This window comes from Dendrobates tinctorius, unplaced genomic scaffold, assembly GCF_039654945.1.
Source record: "Dendrobates tinctorius isolate UK_male_01 unplaced genomic scaffold, ASM3965494v1 ptg000136l, whole genome shotgun sequence".
Classification (NCBI taxonomy): domain Eukaryota; kingdom Metazoa; phylum Chordata; class Amphibia; order Anura; family Dendrobatidae; genus Dendrobates; species Dendrobates tinctorius.
The window spans coordinates 7,524,898-7,545,331 of record NW_027361804.1 but is presented as its reverse complement, the minus strand read 5'-3'; the positions used below and the strand labels follow the sequence as shown (position 1 = coordinate 7,545,331).

The 20,434-nt window shown below is 49.2% G+C and overlaps 3 protein-coding genes across 5 annotated transcripts in view; 2 read left to right on the top strand and 1 right to left on the bottom strand.

The window, feature by feature from the left end:
• The window catches only part of LOC141048557 (hepatitis A virus cellular receptor 1 homolog), a 53,430-nt gene extending 42,685 nt beyond the window's left edge, over nucleotides 1–10,745 (top strand). Inside the window, exons 4-6 of one of the 2 annotated variants that reach the window (XM_073544264.1) lie at nucleotides 8,871–8,933; nucleotides 9,484–9,568; nucleotides 10,593–10,745. In XM_073544264.1, coding sequence (XP_073400365.1) covers nucleotides 8,871–8,933; nucleotides 9,484–9,568; nucleotides 10,593–10,636 — 192 coding nt within the window. In that variant the 3' untranslated portion in view covers nucleotides 10,637–10,745. The remainder of the gene's footprint in view (nucleotides 1–8,870; nucleotides 8,934–9,483; nucleotides 9,569–10,592) is intronic. The other variant, XM_073544265.1, reaches the window with a different exon arrangement.
• A 325-nt stretch (nucleotides 10,746–11,070) lies between these two features.
• CAPRIN2 (caprin family member 2) lies at nucleotides 11,071–19,499 on the bottom strand. 2 transcript variants are annotated; one of them, XM_073544260.1, is made up of 22 exons: nucleotides 19,389–19,499; nucleotides 18,378–18,556; nucleotides 17,986–18,048; nucleotides 17,517–17,603; nucleotides 17,086–17,324; nucleotides 16,865–16,947; nucleotides 16,527–16,703; nucleotides 16,107–16,162; nucleotides 15,631–15,870; nucleotides 15,114–15,170; nucleotides 14,822–14,929; nucleotides 14,498–14,629; nucleotides 14,329–14,392; nucleotides 14,076–14,137; nucleotides 13,826–13,927; nucleotides 13,648–13,749; nucleotides 13,186–13,335; nucleotides 12,815–12,992; nucleotides 12,413–12,595; nucleotides 12,241–12,341; nucleotides 12,002–12,068; nucleotides 11,071–11,810 (listed from the first exon to the last, which is right to left on the bottom strand). In XM_073544260.1, exons 2-22 carry the CDS (start codon nucleotides 18,540–18,542, stop codon nucleotides 11,245–11,247), a joined length of 2,982 nt encoding a protein of 993 aa, XP_073400361.1. In that variant the 5' UTR covers nucleotides 18,543–18,556; nucleotides 19,389–19,499; the 3' UTR covers nucleotides 11,071–11,244. The 2 variants fall into 2 exon arrangements, with proteins under 2 accessions (XP_073400361.1, XP_073400362.1); XM_073544261.1 differs by having other exon boundaries at nucleotides 13,648–13,746.
• A 120-nt stretch (nucleotides 19,500–19,619) lies between these two features.
• The window catches only part of IPO8 (importin 8), a 28,105-nt gene continuing 27,290 nt past the window's right edge, over nucleotides 19,620–20,434 (top strand). Inside the window, exon 1 of the mRNA XM_073544259.1 lies at nucleotides 19,620–20,357. Coding sequence (XP_073400360.1) covers nucleotides 20,274–20,357 — 84 coding nt within the window. The 5' untranslated portion in view covers nucleotides 19,620–20,273. The remainder of the gene's footprint in view (nucleotides 20,358–20,434) is intronic.

Sequence of the window (20,434 nt, the reverse complement as noted above, 5' to 3'; positions counted from 1 at the left end):
AGACCTTGGAGTCGTATTTGAGATGTTTTATTTCCGCTGATCAGGATGATTGGGTTTCATTTTTGCCCTTGGCCGAATTTGCTTTAAATAATAGAGCTAGTTCTGCCACTTTGATGTCACCTTTTTTTTATAACTTTGGGTTTCATCCTCGATTTTCTTCAGGGCAGGTGGAGCCTTCTGCCTGCCCAGGTGTTGACACTGTGGTGGAGAGAATGCAGATCTGGGACCAAGTGGTGGATAAGTTATCTCTCTCCCAGGAAAAGGCCCAGCGGTTTTCCAATCGACATAGGACCTTTGGTCCCCAGTTTAAGATTGGTGATATGGTGTGGTTATCATCAAAAAATATTGCTATGAAGGTGGCTTCTCCTAAGTTTAAGCCTAAATTTATTGGACCTTACAAGATTTTGGAGATTATTAATCCGGTCTCTTTCCGTTTGGCTCTTCCTGTCACATTTAAAATCCATAATGTGTTCCATAAGTCCTTGTTGAAGAGGTTTGTTGAACCAGTTGTTCCTGGGGTGGCACCTCCGGACCCTGTATTGGTTGAAGGTAACATGGAATATGAGGTAGAGAAAATACTGGATTCCCGTCTGGCTAGACGGAGACTCCAGTATTTGGTTAAGTGGAAGGATTAGGGTCAGGAGGATAATTCCTGGGTCTCTGCCTCTGATATTCATGCCAAAAGATTGGTGCATGCCTTTCATCGGGCTCACCCTGATCGCCCTGGTGGTGTGGTTGAGGGTTCGGTGACCCCTCCTCAAGGGGGAGGTACTGTTGTGAGTTCATTTTCCCATTCGTCACTGAGGTCTGGTGAACTCCCTATTCTGGTGAAGGAAGGTAATGAGCCTGATTATCAGGCACCTGAACCTGATGAGGATGACTGGCTGAGTGGAGTCACGGACTGGATATAAGGCTGCCGACGCCCTTCTGCCCTGCGGGTGATTTCTCTGTGGACTTCTAGGACACCAGTCTGATTCCTGCTCCTCTAAGCTAAGTTTTTCTGCTTTGCCTGTTTGCATTAGTGTTTTGTTTTTGTTTTCCTTGCTTTTCTGGATTCTGCCATTCCCTGCTGGGGTGAGCTGAATCTCCTTTTGCCTGTAGCTCTGTCTTCAGAATATTCCTGAGTACTGACATAGCTTTTTTGAAGCCTAGCATCTTCAGGGCCTTTTTCACTGTCAGTCTGTTGGCTCTTATTTTCACAGGGTTTTTCACGGATTGCAGACAGCAGCCTTCCTGTCCTTTTCTATCTAGCTAGATTGGGCCCCGTCTTTGCTCAGTCTATCTTTCTGCCTGTGTTAGTGTTTTCATCTTGCTTCACCGTCATTATATGTTGGGGGCTGCCTATTGCTTTGGGGTCTGCTCTGGGGCAGTTTAGTTTTCCCCTTACTTTCTTTAGGCCTAGCTATTTCTCCGGCTGTGATCGAGGGGTCTAGGGCATCGTAGGAACCCCCCACGGCTACTGCTAGTTGTGTTGATAGGTTCAGGGGTCTGCAATCCGATAGCTGCCAACTTCTCTGGTTTTCTGGACTTAGCTAGCATTTCTGTTTTTGCCTCCTACGGTGACTCAATCATAACACACCTCCTCCCAGATGTCTGAAGGATGAGCACTGGAGACAGGGATCCCCATCCAGAAAAGCCAGTGGTTGGTGTGGTACGAAGAAGAGATGGCGGTTCTGGGCCCCGGCGTCTCTCAGGAGTACAAGGAGGAGGCTGCACGCCAGTCACAGCGGAGACAGGAAGAAATGGAGCTTGAAAGAGGAAGTAACGCAATGTGGAGTGTAACCCCAATGATCCGGGAGCCTGTACGGATCACCCGGACAGAGTTTAAGCCATTTGATGAGGCTTCCAGAGATGTGGAGGGGTTCTTCAAAGACTTTGAGCAGCAGTGTGCTGTGATGGAGGTGCCCCACTCTAGCTGGATGCGTTTGTTAGTGGGGCTCCTGAACGGAAGCATGGCGGAGGCTTACCGAACCATTGACGCACCTCGGAATCGGGATTATAACATTGTAAAGCGGACTATCCTGGATTACCATGCTATCACCCCAGACTCATATAGGGCCACGTTCCGAGACCTCCCATGCACCACGGGGGATCGTTTAGGATGTATGCACATAAGATGTCCCAGGCATGTCGGAGATGACTGGAAGCAGAAAACGCCTTTACTGTGGGAGATGTTATACAAGCGTTCCTTATAGAACAATTTCTTGCCAAGTGCCCCGCAGAGGTATGGGAATGGGTCCGGGAGCCCACGCCATGTACCGTTGATAGAGCTGCAGCCCTGGCCGATGAAGCCCTTACTATCCTGCCGCAATGGAGGAGGCTTCTGGACAATGAACCACAGCCTGCTCCCGCGCCCCGTCCCTCTCCAATTATATCTGCCCTTCCACCTAGTCGCAAGCCGATGACAATCACGCCTCACAATCCTAGGCCACAACAGTTCCGACCATGACCTGGGGGTATCACAGAAAGGAGGTGTTATGGGTTTGGGCAACCTGGACATTTGCAGTCTGGCTGTCCCTCCAGGATTCAGAGGGAGCTCCACGCAGCCCCACCTCGTCCAGTGCATCTTGTGCACTCCACCCCACCTGAGGAAGAGCTACCACCACCCCCACCAGAGTGGACCACCGACCACGGCACCATAGATACTCCTCCTGGAGTGTACGGACTCCGGCCTCAGTCCTTTAGCTACTCAGAGCAACAGCAATGCCACCTGCAGAATGTCTTAATTGATTGATACGAAGTGTCAGGATTTAGAGACACGGGGGCATTCTTGACTATCGCTGACCCCCGTGTGGTTCAACCCGAGGCAATTTACCAGGGTCCGGGAATTCCCATTGTCTTGGCGGGGGGTACCCGCAAATATATACAGCGAGCTTCTGTGCGCTTGGATTATGGTTGTGGAGAAAAACTGTGTTGGATTGGAGTTATGGGAGGACTTCCTGCAGATATCCTCCTTGGTAACAACATTGGGGAGTTACAGTGCCAATTTGTGGGAGCAGTCACCCGACTACAGACCCTTCAAGCACTACATCATCCGGACCTCACCGGGGAGCAACCACCACGAACCGCATCAGAGTCGGTAAGCAATACGTTCGCTGCTACTACATTGGGAGAGTCTTGGGACAGAGAGGAGTTTAGGAGAGAAATAGAATGTGACACTACCTTAGCAGCCCTTAGGCGAAAGGCAGAAACTGGGCACATGGGAGATAATGGGGATGGCTTCACTCGAGAAAACGAACTGTATTATCGTGTAACAAAGGGCAGTGACCAGGGCAACCGTTGCGTCAACTCATTGTCCCTCAGAAGAACAGGGCACAGCTACTCCAACTGGCCCATGACATCCCCTTGGCTGGGCATCAAGGGAGAAAAAGGACTGAAAAGAGACTCACCCAAAGCTTTTACTGGCCTGGCGTCTCGCAGTCGGTAGCCCATTATTGCCGCACCTGCGGTGTGTGCCAGCGAATGCGGCATCCAGGAGCTCGACATAAGGTACCCCTGTAATCCCTGCCCATAATTGAGGAAACATTTCAACGTGTAGCTGTCGACATCATAGGTCCTCTGGCCCACCCCAGCCGGTCGGGAAAAAAATATATCCTGACCGTGGTGGACTATGCCACTAGGTATCCTGAAGCTGTGGCCCTGTCCAGTAATACAGCAGTAAAGGTAGCCGAGGCCCTTGTTACCATCTTTACCCGGGTAGGGTTTCCTAGTGAAATATTATCGGATCAAGGCACTCAGTTCATGTCAGATCTGGTCCAGTCCCTATGGCATACCTGTGGTGTTCGAGCCATTCGCACCACCCCATACCACCCGCAGACCAACGCACTATGTGAACGCTTTAATGGAACCCTAAAAAATATGCTGAGGGCTTTTGTTGACGTTGAAAAAGACTGGGAAAAGTACCTGCCACATCTCCTCTTCGCCTATCGGGAGGTTCCCCAAGAGTCCACAGGGTTCTCTCCCTTCGAACTACTGTTTAGTCGGAAGGTCCGTGGGCCTCTCACTCTTCTGAAAGAACATTTAGAGGGAGACATCTCAGATACCGGAATGCCCATCGTTCCCTATGTTCTAGAGCTCAGAGACCTTCTCGCCCAGCTAGCTACCTTTGCTAAAGAACATCAGCGAATGGTCCAGTCCAGACAAAAAACCTGGTATGACCGTAATGCCAGGAACCAGGAATTTATGGAAGGACAGCAAGTGCTCATGATTACTGCTTCCCCTGCCAACAAGCTTCAAGCAGTGTGGGAAGGCCCTTATCAGGTTGTCAAGAAAATTAATAACACTATGTTATTGCCCTGGACTCTAGTGGTCGACGACAGAAAACCGTCCACATTAATGTGCTGAAAGACTACCACGACCGATCTCTGCCTGTTCTAGCTGTCTGCCACCCCCCTAGTGATACCGCCGACGGCGAGTATCTCCCCGATCTCCTCCAGGTGGCCCAAGCGGGAGGATCTCTGGAACAAGTGCCCCTGGGCTCCCATTTATCGGATATACAAAAGGACGATATTGTCGCCGTACTAGGGCCGAGGACTGCTGCTTTCTCCTCAAAGCCGGGGAAGACTACTCTCACCAGCCACCATGTGGAAACCCCCGGACAACGCCCCATCCAGCAGGCTGCCTACCGGGTTCCAGAGGCTGTTCAAGGCATGATAAAGAACGAACTGGAGGAGATGAAACGACTGGGAGTTATTCAGCCATCTCACAGTTCTTGGGCCTCTCCTGTCGTCCTGGTCCCCAAGAAGGATGGTACAACACGATTCTGCGTTGATTACAGACGATTAAATGATGCCACCAAGAGTGATGCTTATCCCATGCCCAGGATTGATGATCTATTGGATCGTCTGGCCAGTGCCCAATTTGTGACCACGTTAGACTTGAGCAAGGGGTACTGGCAGATACTGCTAACGGAGGACGCTCGGGAGCGCTCGGCCATCATTACTCCATTTGGGCTTTTTGAGTTCCTGGCAATGCCCTTTGGGATGAAAACTGCCCCCGCTACTTTCCAGAGACTGGTAGATCGACTGTTACAGCAATGTCAGGACTTTGCCTGTGCTTACTTAGACGAAATTGCCATTTTTAGCACAACCTGGGAGGAACATCTTAAACACTTGGGCATAGTGCTAGACTGTATCCTTACTGCAGGACTGATCATTCGCCCTGATAAGTGCCAAATAGGGATGGCTGAGGTGCAGTACCTCAGGCATAGAGTAGAGGGTGGGACACTAAGGCCTGAGCCTGCCAAGGTGGAAGCCATTAGCAACTGGTGTAGACCCCAGACTAAAAAGCAGGTACTTGCATTTTTAGGAACTGCTTGTTACTATTGCAAATTTGTTTCTAACTTCAGCACCTTGGCCAAGCCCCTAACCGACCTGACCCGCAAGAACATTCCTAGGAATGTGACGTGGACGACGGCATGCGAGGATGCCTTTTCAGCGTTAAAGACCGCCCTCGTCACTGCTCCTGTCTTGGCTGCCCCGGATTATAAGCGCAGGTTCCTCGTGCAGACAGATGCATCCACCTTTGGGATTGGGGCAGTGCTTAGCCAAGTGAACGCCGCCGGAGAAGAACATGCTGTTGCTTTTGCCAGTCGGAAACTACTGGATCGGGAAGTTGCCTATGCCACTATTGAAAAGGAGTGCCTTGCCATCGTATGGGCACTAAAAAATTGCAGCCCTACTTGTATGGCAGAGACTTTACAATTGTTACAGACCACAACCCCCTCACATGGCTGAACCGCGTATCAGGGGACAATGGAAGATTGCTGCGGTGGAGCTTGTCCTTACAACCCTACAGCTTCTCCATCCAATACAAGCGGGGAAGCCAACACCAGAACGCCGATGGTCTGTCTCGACAAGAAGAACCATAGGCTCCCCAGGCCGACCTACCCCTGCCACTGTACAAGGAACTATAAATGGTTGAGCAATGTGGACTAAAGTGAGCAGGCCAGAGGTCTGTGTAGACCTCATAGCGTGCTCACTTATTATGGGGGGGGGGAGAGGTTGTGATGGTGTGATAGGCTATGTGGATATCATTTTGTGTATATTTCTATTTCACTTATTTTCATAGTGTTTTTCTTGTATGTCTATAGCCTGACTGTATCTGTCTCTTGATGACCCCCTGTAGTTCTTTAATCCCCAAGGCTCCTTTGTTCTCCTCTGGGAGGTCTGGGAACTGCCCCAACCTGTTTGACTACCCCTGGACACAAGGAAGGGGGTGGGGAGAACAGGAGCTGGTCAAGTCAGTTCAGTTCCTGTGTGGAGTGGATCGTGTAAAGACTGCACTTCAGAGAGAAGGACCCATTTTATCCTCTGGTGCTAGAGTTTTGGAATCTCGTCTCCCTGGACATTTTATCCTGTTACTGGACTACATTCTTGTTCTGGACTATTGTATCCTCAGTGTGGAGGATTGCTTATGGACCTTCTAATTTTGCCTGTAATAAAGGTCTTGGGATTGTTCACCCTTCCCTCGCTCTGTTAATTATGTGATATCGGAGAAGGACCCTGTGACAGTGATAAAGAGGGAGGTCACGCAGTCAGTCAGGGTCATACAGGGGGAGAGGACTCAGGGGCGATACAGGGAGAGGGGGCTCAGTCAGGGGCGATACAGGGAGAGGGGGCTCAGTCAGGGTCATACAGGGGGAGAGGGGGCTCAGTCAGGGTCATAAAGAAGGAGGTCACGCACTCAGTCAGGGGTGAAACAGGGAGAGGGGACAGAGTCAGGGGTGATAGGAGAAATAAAGGGGCCTTCATTCCTCCCTAAGTGACTAAGCCCCCCTCCATTTTTAGTCACTTACTGTTAAGTTCAGCAGGGGCCCTCAGTCAGTTATCTGTGACGCTCAGGTGGTCCGGTGCGTAGATCAGACTCGCTTTTGTGCTGCACCGCCAGGGTGGGGTGTTTCTCGCTCCGTACACTGTGGCTGCGCGGGGGCGGGGAGGGGCGCGCTCTTTATAAGTTCTCTCATGGCTCCTGAGCTGTGCCGTACAGCAGAGGAGGAGACACAGAGAAGACTAACCCCGATTAGCCGCAGTGCAGCCAATCAGTGTTAGACGGGCAGCCCTGCTCTCCCTGCTGTGGCTCAACGTAGGGAAGAGCAGCGACATGACGACGTCAGGACGGAGCTCTGCTATACACAAGTGATGGGCCGCCGTCTGCAGCAGGCGCTGCGAGGAGTCACCTGTGCCGCTACCTCCCCTCCCAGCGTGAGACAGCCCGGGAGAGCAGTGGCAAGCAGCAGCGCCACACTCTTATGAAAAGAAAAAATATCTGCCTTTGCTCCCTCTAGCAACCAATCACAGTGCTGCTTTCAGTTCTTAGACTGCTGAGGTAAAGTGAAAGCTGTGCTCCGATTGGTTGCTGTGGACACCACCATCACACCTATGAAATCTGACTAAAAAAAAAACAGTCCTTACTGCCCATAACAACCAATCACAGCACAGCTTTCATTTCTTACACTGCCGAGGTAAAATTAAAGAGATGCTCTGATTGGATGCTAAGGACACCGCCGCAGCAGCCAATAACAGCACAGCAGCCATTAATTTCACTTTATCCACTAAAAGTCACACAAAGGGGTCAAAGTACGGTGTAAGAGGAAGCCTGCGGAGCCCGTGAGTGTGTGAAAGACGGCACGGGACGGAATTTTGGTTTTATATTTTTACTGAGTTCAGGGACAGGAAAGTCTATAAAGATCACATCTTACTTTTCAAACAATTTTACGCTTGCAGACTGGTGTAATTAGTGCAAGTCATCGGATCCCTGTAGGTCCTGCGATTACCTAGCGAAACATCAGAGGAAACAGCACCATCCATTATTGCTATCATCTAACAGTCCCATCATATACGGTCTACAGAACATGTCCATATAGTAAATATCCATAGTATTCACAAGAGAACGCGCGCGAGCGCCGACAGAGAGAGAGAGCGAGCGCGCGCGCGAGCGGAGAGCCGACAGAGAGCGAGCGCGCGCGCGAGCGGAGAGCCGACAGAGAGCGAGCGCGCGCGGAGAGCCGACAGAGAGCGAGCGCGCGCGGAGAGCCGACAGAGAGCCGACAGAGAGCGAGCGCGAGCGGAGAGCCGACAGAGAGCCGACAGAGAGCGCGCGCGAGCGGAGAGCCGACAGAGAGCCGAGAGCGCGCGCGAGCGGAGAGCCGACAGAGAGCCGAGAGCGCGCGCGAGCGGAGAGCCGACAGAGAGCCGAGAGCGCGCGCGAGCGGAGAGCCGACAGAGAGCCGAGAGCGCGCGCGAGAGGAGAGCCGACAGAGAGCCGAGAGCGCGCGCGAGAGGAGAGCCGACAGAGAGCCGAGAGCGCGCGCGAGAGGAGAGCCGACAGAGAGCCGAGAGCGCGCGCGAGAGGAGAGCCGACAGAGAGCCGAGAGCGCGCGCGAGAGGAGAGCCGACAGAGAGCCGAGAGCGCGCGCGAGAGGAGAGCCGACAGAGAGCCGAGAGCGCGCGCGAGAGGAGAGCCGACAGAGAGCCGAGAGCGCGCGCGAGAGGAGAGCCGACAGAGAGCCGAGAGCGCGCGCGAGAGGAGAGCCGACAGAGAGCCGAGAGCGCGCGCGAGAGGAGAGCCGACAGAGAGCCGAGAGCGCGCGCGAGAGGAGAGCCGACAGAGAGCCGAGAGCGCGCGCGAGAGGAGAGCCGACAGAGAGCCGAGAGCGCGCGCGAGAGGAGAGCCGACAGAGAGCCGAGAGCGCGCGCGAGAGGAGAGCCGACAGAGAGCGAGCGCGCGCGAGAGGAGAGCCGACAGAGAGCGAGCGCGCGCGAGAGGAGAGCCGACAGGGCCGTAACGAGAGAGAACACAACAGGTAAATTAAATACAAGACTCCGATCGACAAAAAAAGGAATCCAGCAAAGTTCTCTGTTCTTCTATAGGAGCCTACAGAGAAGACCACAAGACCCTGTGAAACAGCTGTAACGACAAGCAAGGTGCTTCCAGTAAGTTCCCTTCTGAGAATGGGCAAACAGATGTTTATTTTATTAGATCCACAATTCTGTGCTGATTAACGTCAGAAACATAATGCCCTAACTCAGGAGCTTCAAATTCTCGTCAGAAATTTACTACATAACTGTCTATGTAGGAACCACTAGTGGGAGCTTAACATATACTGCTGTATTACGGAGTTAAGTGTATAATGGGCGCTCCCCCTAGTGGTGACTACAGACAGGATCTCATCATGTTTCTCTGTATACAGGGAGCTCCCCCTAGTGGTGGCTGTAGACAGGATCTTATGTATCTCTGTATACAGGGAGCTCCCCCTAGTGGTGACTACAGACAGGATCTCATCATGTTTCTCTGTATACAGAGAGCTCCCCCTAGTGGTGACTGCAGACAGGATCTTATGTATCTCTATACAGGGAGCTCCCCCTAGTGGTGACTGCAGACAGGATCTTATGTATCTCTGTATACAGGGAGCTCCCCGTAGTGGTGGCTGAAGACAGAACCCCCATCATGTTATAACATATGTCTTCAATGCTTTTATTGCAGGTGGTGACTGAGAGAAGCTTTACCACCATTATAAGAGTCACCATTATCTGCTCCTTGGCCTTTGTGCCACTTCTCATCTATAGATGTAAGTGCCAAAAGTATTTGATTTTGTTTTAGTTTAGACTTTTAACACTTATTTTTTTTTTTAACCAATTTCGCTCAGCTAGTGAGCATTGATGGATTTTGGTAATAGTTTGACAACCCTTATTCTAATCATGGAGACTCAAGTACAGCCAGAAGTACACAGGTGAGAGACTGAGTAGTGATATCACCTGCACAAAAGCAATTGGACTTGAAGGCTATGTGCCCACGGTGCGTGTTAAAACGCACACCAAAAACCGGACTCCTTCCCAGAAATGAGCATGCTGCACGATTTTTAAACGTTTTCGCTGCGTTTTCATGCTGAAAATCGCGGCAAAAACGCTTAAAAATCGCTACATGCGATTAAGAGTTTTTGCCGTGAAAATGTTTAAAAATCATGTATAGAACGCCCCCCATGCATTCCGCACATGCTGCGTTCTTCCGGTGGAATCGCAGAAAAAAAAAAAAAAAAAAGGGGTATATTTACCTTCCCGCGTCCAGCGCTGCCTTCCCAGTAATGCCTTGCGGCATGGTCCAGTGATGACGTGGTCTCGCGAGATCGCTATAGCAACGCGAGACTGCGTCATCACAGGTCTCGCAAGGCATTACTGGGAACGCTGAGGCGCGGGACGTCGGAAGGTAAATATACCCTGATTTTTTATTTTTTTAGCATCCTATCTTTTACTATTGATGCCGCATAGGCCGCCTCAGTAGTAAAAACCTGGTCACACTTGTCAAACACTATGTATGACGAGTGTGACCAACCTGTCAATCACTTTCCACGCGATGCTTCAAATCGCTTGGAAAGTGCTTGAATATCGCACACGGAAATCGCGGTCATAATCGCGGTAAAATCGCATGGAAAAAACATGCGATTTCTGAGAAGGTGTGCGTTTTAAAACGCTACGTGGGCACATAGGGGGGGGGGGGGGGGGGGGGGGAAGATGCACAGGCAATATCTTAGGATCAGGTCTCTCCCTCTTGTTCACTTTGCTCTTTTCCAAACCTGATCTTTTTTCCCCCCACAGGTATCATAAAGACAAAGGCAGCAGAGAAAACTCCAATCTACTAACCCGACATTCATCACCTCCACAATAAGAAGTTCATGTGATTAGGATTAATCTGATCTCCTTGTGTCATAGATTTAAGTATGTGTAAGAAATAAACAAGTGGGGCAGCCATGCTGAAGCAGATTCCATTCATTACACCACATGCCTATACAGAAGGAGAAGTTAGAGAAGTGTCCAACGTCACCTTTTGCATTAAGGATGATCCATCCCTTAAAGGCCAAGGAGTGACTGGACATACAATCCCCGCCTTGGCACATAGTGTTACCATCCTGTACATTGATCCCTAGCTAGGTCTACAGAGCAGTCATTAATTTCTCTTTTATCTCCTGCAGATTCTGTCCTAGTCTACACAGCAAAGTTCCCCATACATTCCCCTTCCATTATAAGGAATGGAATAGGGCGGCACATCACCACTAGGAACACAAGACCACCCAACTGGATTGCAATCTTTTATTTATGCCACTGACCCATCACTACACCTCTACATTGTGCATCAACTGTGCAAAGTCACAACATCTTTGAGCTGCATCCAGGTCACAAGGTCCAACGTTAAGTCTGTGGTCCTTCCCACCATTCACCATCCCACCAGTGGGTCAAAATTCACATCTAGTCAGTCCTGATACAGTAAATACCCAGAGAACGTGGAGTATTTCCAGCTGCTGCCATAAATGGCTCCTCTGTGCAGCCGCAGCCAGATTTGGTCACCCTGGTATAGTTGCAGGACAGCATGGTTGCTGGCCGTCTCATGGTCGGGAGCCCCATCATTGGCGTAGGCAGACACCATTACCTCCTCATTCTTCATCAAATTGACGTACAGCGGGACATTCACAGCAAGTTTTAGCATGTGGAATATAAACACGTAGGTGCCGTTAACTGGGCACATGAAACGCCCGACTTGGAAGTCAAAGGTATCGCCCAGATTGTTGAGCAAGAGGTCAAACACGATTGGTTGGTCAAGTGTTCCGGGAGCAAAGTTAGATGTTCTGGCTGAGGAGAAAGCTACCCTCATCTGCTGAGGGAGAGGATAGACGTGGACTGGCAGAATGGTGGCAGCTTGGTTTCCATTCATGGACACATCTACTGGTGTCATGCTACGCGAGTCCCCCTGTCCGGAGTCTGTACTGTTGAAACTTTCTTCCATTTCTGGGTTGCCGAGCTGGGATGAATCACTCCAATCTGTTAAAAAAAAAAAAATAAGAAGGTGTATCCAGTGCCTCAGTTCTCATCTTCATCTCAATTTTGATATGGCTTCTTAATTCATCCAATCAACTGAAGGCCAGCTCAACAAAACGTCGACCAGCGACAAGGGCTAAGCAAAGCCTCAAAAGTTGAGCAGTGACTTCAAGCAGGCTCCTCGCAGTACTCACTTCTTAAGGTGGAGCGGCTGACCGGAGCAACAGATCCTCGCTTATGGCACAGATGGGAGGTGGCATCCTAAAAACGGTGAACAAAGAAGTTAAGGAACACAAGATCTAGACACAATGAAAGTCAACAGCTCATGTACAAGACCAAACAATGTTTGACTACGTCCAACCCAAAGCCATGAAGACTAGGGAACACAAGGAGAGGAGATGTAGATTTCAGCCTCCTATGGAGGTAGTCTTACCCTTGGTATATACTGTGTGATCGTGTAGTCTCTGCCAGGGCAGGGAGTGTGTCCAAAGCTTCCATTAGGTGGACACTGGGTTCCTCTATAGGTCTCAGGCCCTGAACAACAAATAATGAAAGTTTCATTATGGTAAAGAATGAGGTAATGTACAAAATACATGCCCACTTGCCTTTAAAACTTGTCTGGCAGCGATAGCCGTTGGTAATGAGCCGGGCTCCGCGGCTGGTTCCCCTCAAGATCCCACCTCTGGTGCCCATACATTGCTGGGGTATGCGAGGCAGGAGGTTGGGTGTAGATGTGTAGACTGGCATGCTTCCATTGCCCACAGTTGGGATTCCAGGATAGTGACCACCTAAGAGAAGACAGACAAGCTGAGACAAATGGGCTCAGACTTATGAACACTCATTTCTCTGTGGGCAAAGTAAGCTCTTCATCTCTCATTCCTCCCAATTTTGCAGCTCCATTTGTTTGGACAGACTCACGAGTGCAAGCAGAAGCCCACCAGTTACTAACAACTGCACTACCAGTCGGTTACTGGTCACATACAGGAGAAGCCAATCCCTTAGCTTACCCACTAGTGGCTCTGGTATAAGGGAGGGCAGGTCTCCACTGTTTTGGTCTAGTAAGCCATGAGGAAGAGTCTGAGTACTCGCAGTGCTGTAGGTCTGCTGATAATCGAGGGGATATGGTGGTTCTTCCTTAATATCGACATCCTTACGAGCCAGCAAGGGAGGGCTCACTTTAAAAACCTGGATGGAGGTGTGTGACATGTTAGGATCAATCACTTCTCTAGTATTGTGACCATACATTTTAGAAGTCCATAACTGACAGGGGGGGGGGGGGAAACCATCTACAGGTCTGCAACTCCAATTGGTCTGATGCCAACAGGAAGCACAGGACTCTTGACATTAGGGTCCCAACTCCATGATAGCCAAGACTCACGGCCTGCATTCCTTGGAAGGGAGAAGTGTGGGTGGACGTTGGGGTGCTCCTGGCAGATAATGGGGTTCCTTCCCGTTTAGGCTGTAGGAGCGGTACATTGGTCGGAGTCTTTGGAGACTGGAGCGGCTCTGTTTGCAGAGGCACAGGAGTCTGGAGGGACAAAATGTATGCCATCAATATGAACCACCATATGGAAGACCCTAAGGCTTCACCAGGGGCTTCCCAATGTTGCATAAATGATACCACCCATGATGGCAGAAGGCAACTAGAACGCATCAGTCCAAATATTCCAGGAAGGTCTCTACAAACTTGTCAAAAATCTGGTGATAGCTCTATGGAGATCTAGAAGAAACTTAAGGCCAAACTTTCCTTCCGCTACCAGGAACAGCTCCCAGACCACCATCTTCAGTAGATCCTTTATGACAAGACAATACATGAACCTCAGATCTGCAGCAAACTCACCGGACTTCTCTCTGGAAGAACCTCAGGGAGCTGAGTGCTTGGGACATAGATCGGCTCTGGTGTCAGCACCTCCACCTTATGGGCTGGAGAGATGGGAACCTGCTATGGATAGATTGAAGCTCATGAACCTGCACCATCAAGCCTTATATAATGACCAATAGAAGGAGTTTCTACCCACTTTTACAGGGGAGCAGATAGGTGTCGGAAGGTCCTTGGGTTCAGCTAGAACAGGACAGTCTGGGGCAACTGATGGTTCTATTGAGAGTGGTGGGGTGGAAACCTGAAGAGAATGAACTTTCAGTAGGCCAATACCAAGAACATGCAGCCTTACAACAGAGTGTGTGTGTGTGTGTGTGTGTGTGTGTGTGTGTGTGTGTGTGTGTGTGTGGTGTGTTATACTGAGGTGCCACACAACCAGAGATCGTTACCTTTTCAGTTGGTGCAATCAGGTCCTTCAGACTCTCTATGGTTTCTGATGGCACTGCTGGAACTAGAAGAAACCACCACATGGTAATAAGAGTTAGGTCATACTCCATAACTACAAAGGCCTTCATGCAATCCATAATGTTGTATTGAAGGGTGGTGGATTAGAGAAGAGGGTGCAGCCATTAATCCTTGTTTAGCCATGACCTAGTCCAGCTGCTAACAAGAAGTTACACATTGTCTTTGGGAGTTGCTCACCTTCTATCACAAGCCCTGGGGATGCGGCTCTTGGGGATGGAAACTCAAAATCCAACATTGAGTCCTAGGAAGATAAATGGGCCTCAACTATTGTATTTGTACAGCATGTTCCCTGAAGCAATCATTTCACCCCTCAGAGTAGTCTGGTAGCCATCCAGGATAGTCTTGCCTGCATAAAGTTGTAGGTGCCTTTGATCTCATTGATGAGATCCTCCAGTTTCTGTTTCCGCAGTTCTGGATCCTTCGGGAGAGTTGGTGAGAAGCAGAATTCAGCTGCTGGTTGGGAGGCCACACGATGAGGCTGGAAGAGTAGAAACAGAATGTCATCCAGTGCCTGAAGGCTATACAACAGTACCTTTTGTAATGTGGGCAAGTTTGCTATGGTATGCTCAAAACTCTATTTTGCCCATGGTGCCCACCCAATTATAGCAATCCAAAAGGGGGGAGTTAGACCACCTCTAGACCTTTCGTACATGTAGCATTTAACACAGACCTGGATGCAGTTTTCAGCTGACGAAATGTGGGCAATAGAGATGGGTGCAGGGACTTCCCTCCTCTTCACTGCAATCTGCATACTATGAACGGGGGGCATCTTCAGATCCTGGAGATAAAAGGAATATCACATTGGATTCTTTTAATGATTTCATAAATTGGGGAGGATGTGGAGGCGATAGAATGAATGTCTTCCTCATGTGCCACCTCTGGTGAATTCCTTGCTCTGAAGACAACCATGGCCCAAAGAGTTGAAGTCTCCACAGAACTAGCAGAAGAGACCCCCCCCTCACCTTGAGTAGAGTCACAACTTTTACTTCTGGTTGATGTTTTGGCATCCGCTCTCGTCTCTAGAATGAGAGAACATTCATGAAGGCACAACTGGTAGCTCATGGGTCCAAGACCGAGTGTCTTGTCCACCTCCTCGGAGGATAGTGGTAGTACAAAAAAAAATTAAATAAATGGATGGAGGTGGTACCAGATCTAAGCCAAGTGGCCTCACTGGCACCTACACCCGGAAGCTTGATTTGTCAAGGAATTTTAACTGGCCTTGATACCCAAAAGGGAACTTAAGAAGGTTGTGACTTTCTTCAGGGTGAAATGAGTCTTTAAGAGTTAGTGATTACCAAACCATGCCCCTTTTAAAAGGCCATATTCATGTTCCTGCACCAGAAGACATAGTAGGATGCCAGGGTTATGATATCACAGTGGCAATGAAGTCATAACTGAGATTTGTTACCACCACACATCTAAGAAACCCCAGCTATTAGATTGTCTATCTAGATGGCCACCAGACAGGGACCACATTACCTCCTTTGGGGACTCTAGCTCACATATCTTTGGTTGTGGGACTGCAGGCTGAGGGACACTCTTCACCTCCCAGGGCTTTGTCAGAGGCAACAGTGATAATGGAGACTGCCACCTCTTAGGTTGTTCTTGTAGCTTCACAGCAGCGGCACCCGTCCAGGGTTTCATTACCAGCACTGGTTGCGGCATCTCGGTAGCTTGAGGCGATTGCTCGATCTTTGGCTCACAATGCCTGATGGCAGGCTAGAAATCAGGAGAATAGTTATGGCAGCAGGAAGACAACTAGAGGTCAGAGATTAGACTACCTTAAGAGACTGAAGGTCTCCCAGACCCAGTGCCACACCAAAACCCCACCTCCATGCATGATCAGGAGGTCTTTAGACAGATGGCAGTACCAGGTTTACCCAATTTAATAAGCGAGCCATAGACTTATCATAGGCCAAAAATTGTGTCCTTAGTGGCTTAATTGCCCAACTCACCGCCATTTGCTTTTGGAGAGAAGGAGGGTCTGACCTCACATGTACCACAGAAGACTCTAGGGACAAAACATGCAATTTAGTTGACATATTGATCACCACCATGATCAATGACTCCACCTGAGCTGTACTGTCACAGGTAGTTTGTACTCTGCTCTGAGACTCAGGAGTCCACTTCATGTAATACTGAGAATCTTGTTAATTTCACCCTCTCAATATGTCCGTCGTTTGGCCCAAAAAACAAACCACACAAAGTACCATCCTCTTTGTAGGTGTTGAGAGGTAACCCATACACTTCAGTGGAGCCGAGCTGCCATACTGAACAAGGCTGGTAGACATGGGCGGTGCATTATGGAAGCGAGCCATTGACCTCCCTGCACAAGTCATAGCCATTTAGACCGATGTGATTAGAACGGTTGTCACCTGCTGCCATGTTGGACTTTACTCCTTGGTCTCCTGGTTTAGTTGGAGGCACTGGGCTGGTTTCAGTTTTTAATGGTTTCTCTGGTAAGATTTCCAGTTTCTCAGGTGGAGGATCTGGCACGTTTTCGAAGTATCCACAGTCCAGCATCTGGGCCACCAGGTCCTTCAGGGACTTATCTAAGGGATACAACAGAAACTTCAGACTAGAAGTCACACAGCGATGACTAGTAGATGGACAACACCCAGGGAGTCAACATGGAGCTCAGGACAATCTCCCACCCCAATATTATAGAAGTCCCCTCCATAACACCAAGGCCAAGAATTCCAGGACTACTCACAGTTCGTCCCAGCCACCGTCTTATCACTGCCTTCCAGAAGGTTCCAGAGATAAATGGACAACTGGTCCATCTCATCTTCAAGACTGAAAGGAGACCAACACAAATAACACAGCTGCACGGCGAGTGCAGCTCCGGAGTCTAATGCAGAAGCAGTAATGTATACACTAAGCAAAATAGCAAGTGCAGCGCCGGAGTCCTTAAATTTTTTTTTCAACCCTCACCTCATGTGTGGAAACCTTTTGTGACACACGAGTTTGGCGAACTTTGAGAGACCGTCCAGCTCCTTAGAGGAGATGTACATGGCTCCGTTGACGCCATCTTTGAAGTCCTGCTGGACGTGATCCTGGCAGAACGACTGTAACAAGTACTGGACCTCCAGCACCGAGCGCAGACGCTTCTTCTCCGCCTCAATCTTCTGGACCTGCTCCCGTCTGTGGGATTTCTTCTGAGCCTTTAGTAACTGGGAGGAAACCAGCAGTTAGTCTGGCCAGCTGTACTGATCCTGATACACTGTAACAAACCCCCAGCTACACATCAGAACCAGGACGAGAATGGTCACAGGACAGTCACCAAAAGCGAATTATGAAACGTTTCGTGGGTCTCCAGCAGCACAAAGTATTTCAGGAATCAAGCACGCTGACCTCAGACTTACATCCTGGCTCAGGGAGGAGAAGACTTTTTGTAGTTCTTTAGCAAAATCCAGATTGTGAACGACCTCCTCGTACTTCTCCACGGCCTCCTGCAAGAAACGCAACGTTTCCTTCAAGACAGTGAACACAAAGCTGTGGCAACACTACAACTCCCAGCATGCACTGACTTTCCAGGAGATTTACAGGTATTCCTTGGGAAAAAAAAAAAACCTTACATATGCCCTATGATAACACTTCCTGTTCAGGAGCAGAAGTAGCGTCAGAGGGACATTTGATAGAAATATCTAAGATAATCAGTTCTAGGCCTTCATCTAGAAAGGCATGAACCCCTTGGCAACCTAAGACTAGTATGAAGCAGACGTGTTCTGTTACCATGGAGACACCTAGGTTTGCACAGGAGCTGTGTACACAAAAATGGTCAGAAAAAAAAACGATAAAGATAATGAACACAACTATGATTAGGAGACACACCAGCTGATCCGAATTCAGAATCTCCCCATTTCTAAGACGTTCTCTATAATCTTCTAGTTTTACCTGAAAGAAAAAAAAAAATATATATATTTTATTTTGTAACATTTATAGTGTGTTTTTGGTGTCCCCCCACCCAAATAAAAAACAGAAAATCCCAACTTTCACAGACACTAGGCCTCAACTATGTAAACAGTCCATTGTTGCCCATAGCAACCAATCACAAGGCAGCTTTCATTTTTCACAGCAGGGAAAAAAAATGAAAGCTCCGCTCTGATTGGTTTATTTAGGCCAACACCAAGATGGTGGATACAAGGCGGCCATTTTGAACTAACAAGTAAACAAGCTCCGATACTCCCAATAACCCCGTCCTGGGGCACAACGTCGGCCTCTACCTTCTTTTTCTCAATGTTGCGGATCTTGTGTTTCAGGCTGATGAAGCCATTCTCCATGTACGTCTCGTACACCTGGAGCGGGGGCGCCGTAGGCTGCGGGGTGAGCCCACGCTCAGAATGGGGCTTACCGTCCCCCGTGGGACTGGATGGCGACAGCTGGACCATGGCGCCAGGCTAGCCTGGGGACAAAAATGGATATGAAAAGTTACGATGCGGCAAGACTACAACTCTCATTGTCACCACAAGTGATGTAACTGGGGATAAACCCGATCAGTTTAACCAGGGAGAGACAGACGCAGGAGTACGGCGGGACCGAGGACGACCATGTTTTTTCCTCAATTTGGTGCATTACAAAATTCCTCCAGTTAAAAATACAGTATAGTTCTTCTGATTGACTATTTCTCTTACACCATGTGAAGGACATGAGTAGCTTCCATATCCATGGATGCAACCAGTGACGCTTAGATGTTAGTGGTCATATCGAAGCTACTGCAGAGCCCTGCACATGGGGTAAGCAACACAGCAAATCAGAAGAACTAGCTACTTCTATTGTGAGCCATTAGCTAACATAAGGAATGATGCCTTGAACCACAGCCCTTGCTTATTGTGTTTACCCCCAGCCACAATAGGGAACGTGACTCCAAAGTCACCTTTCCCATTATAAAAGAAAAAAAAAGTCCACAGAACTCCTGAAGGAGAAGATTCCATTGCACCAAACCCTCAGCTGTGATGTTCAATCTAGGATCCCATATCGCACTGACATAGAACCCAGGGGCCCCAAACACAGACTCAGGCCAATACGAGCCTCTGTTCTAATGCACTCGCACCTTTCTGCTACTGCTCACAGTTATCAGCCACTTTATACATCACGCATTACTGACCAAGCCACAGACTTAGTCAATGGAGGAACCAAAACCTTCCAGAAACTGAACATAAAGGGTTAAAAAACCAATTAAAAATAACCTAATTAATAAAAGGAGACCCCCAATAACCCCACAGGCGGCCAAATACCAGCAATCACTGATCGTCCTCCGTCACAAGACGCCGAGAGCTCCCCACAACCAGACCTTCATACAAGAAAAATATCAACTAGCAGCTACCAAACCCCCACCTGACCCTAACTATATACACCTGTGCTGGGCGGGGCCACACCTGAGCATTAACCACGCCCACCAGACATAGCATATTTAGCCACGCCCATCAGACAGCTGAGCGCTGGCCACACACACCAGACTTTCCCTGTTTAGCCACGCCCATCAGACACTTGAGAAGAGTCCTCCCATTTGCTGCAGGTAGAGGCCCAGAAATGGCGTAAAAGGTGCAAAATCCCACTGGATCTTTCCCCCTCCAAAAAATCCAACAGGATTTTTAACTTTTTTTTTACGTGTAACATTATTAAAGCCACTTTAAGTCGCCCCAGTGGAGGTCACTGACAAGTGAATATTTAATTTCACTAATTTTGTGTTTAACTTATAAGCAGGTGAATATGGGGAAGACTGTGGGGGGACGCAACTTGTAACAGTCACATCTCCCCCAAATGTGCCACTGGCAATGACCGGGAAATTATCTTTATAAATTGACTCAAATCACGATCCGTACACAGCGTCAAGTTCCGTACAAACTGTCCCACGCCGCCTTCCGTACACACAGCCTCTTTCCGTACAAATTGTCCCACGCCTTGCACCGTACTGTACTTTATTTCTTTCGTCCGGACAAACTGTCCCACGTGACCACCCGTACTGTGCTTTATTGCTCTACCCTCGGCTCACATTCTGAAACAGCGGCTATTGACTGTCATTTTACGACAGCTGTAAAGGAAAGGCACAAAGATGATGCGCTCCTGCTTTACGGCCGTTTGATTTTTTTTCTATCTGTTATTGTCTATTCGGGGTCGTCATGGATCCGAACCGGATAATCCAGGCGTTGCGGGGAACCATCGACCCCAAGATGCGGCTGGCGGCAGAGACGGAGCTGAACCAGGTGAGAGAGAGGATAATGGATCCCCCCCCAGAGGCAATAATCACCTGCCCCAAAACGGTGCAATTAACGACATGCAA

Coding starts and splice junctions, on each gene's coding strand:
- CAPRIN2 (XM_073544260.1), bottom strand. CDS start 18,542: ATGGTCCAGCTGTCGCCATCCAGTCCCACGGGGGACGGTAAGCCCCAT. Junction 16,704..16,864: donor GACGGTGGCTGGGACGAACT/GTGAGTAGTCCT, acceptor TGTATCCCTTAG/ATAAGTCCCTGAAGGACCTG. Junction 16,163..16,526: donor AAAGTCCAACATGGCAGCAG/GTGACAACCGTT, acceptor TTTTGTCCCTAG/AGTCTTCTGTGGTACATGTG.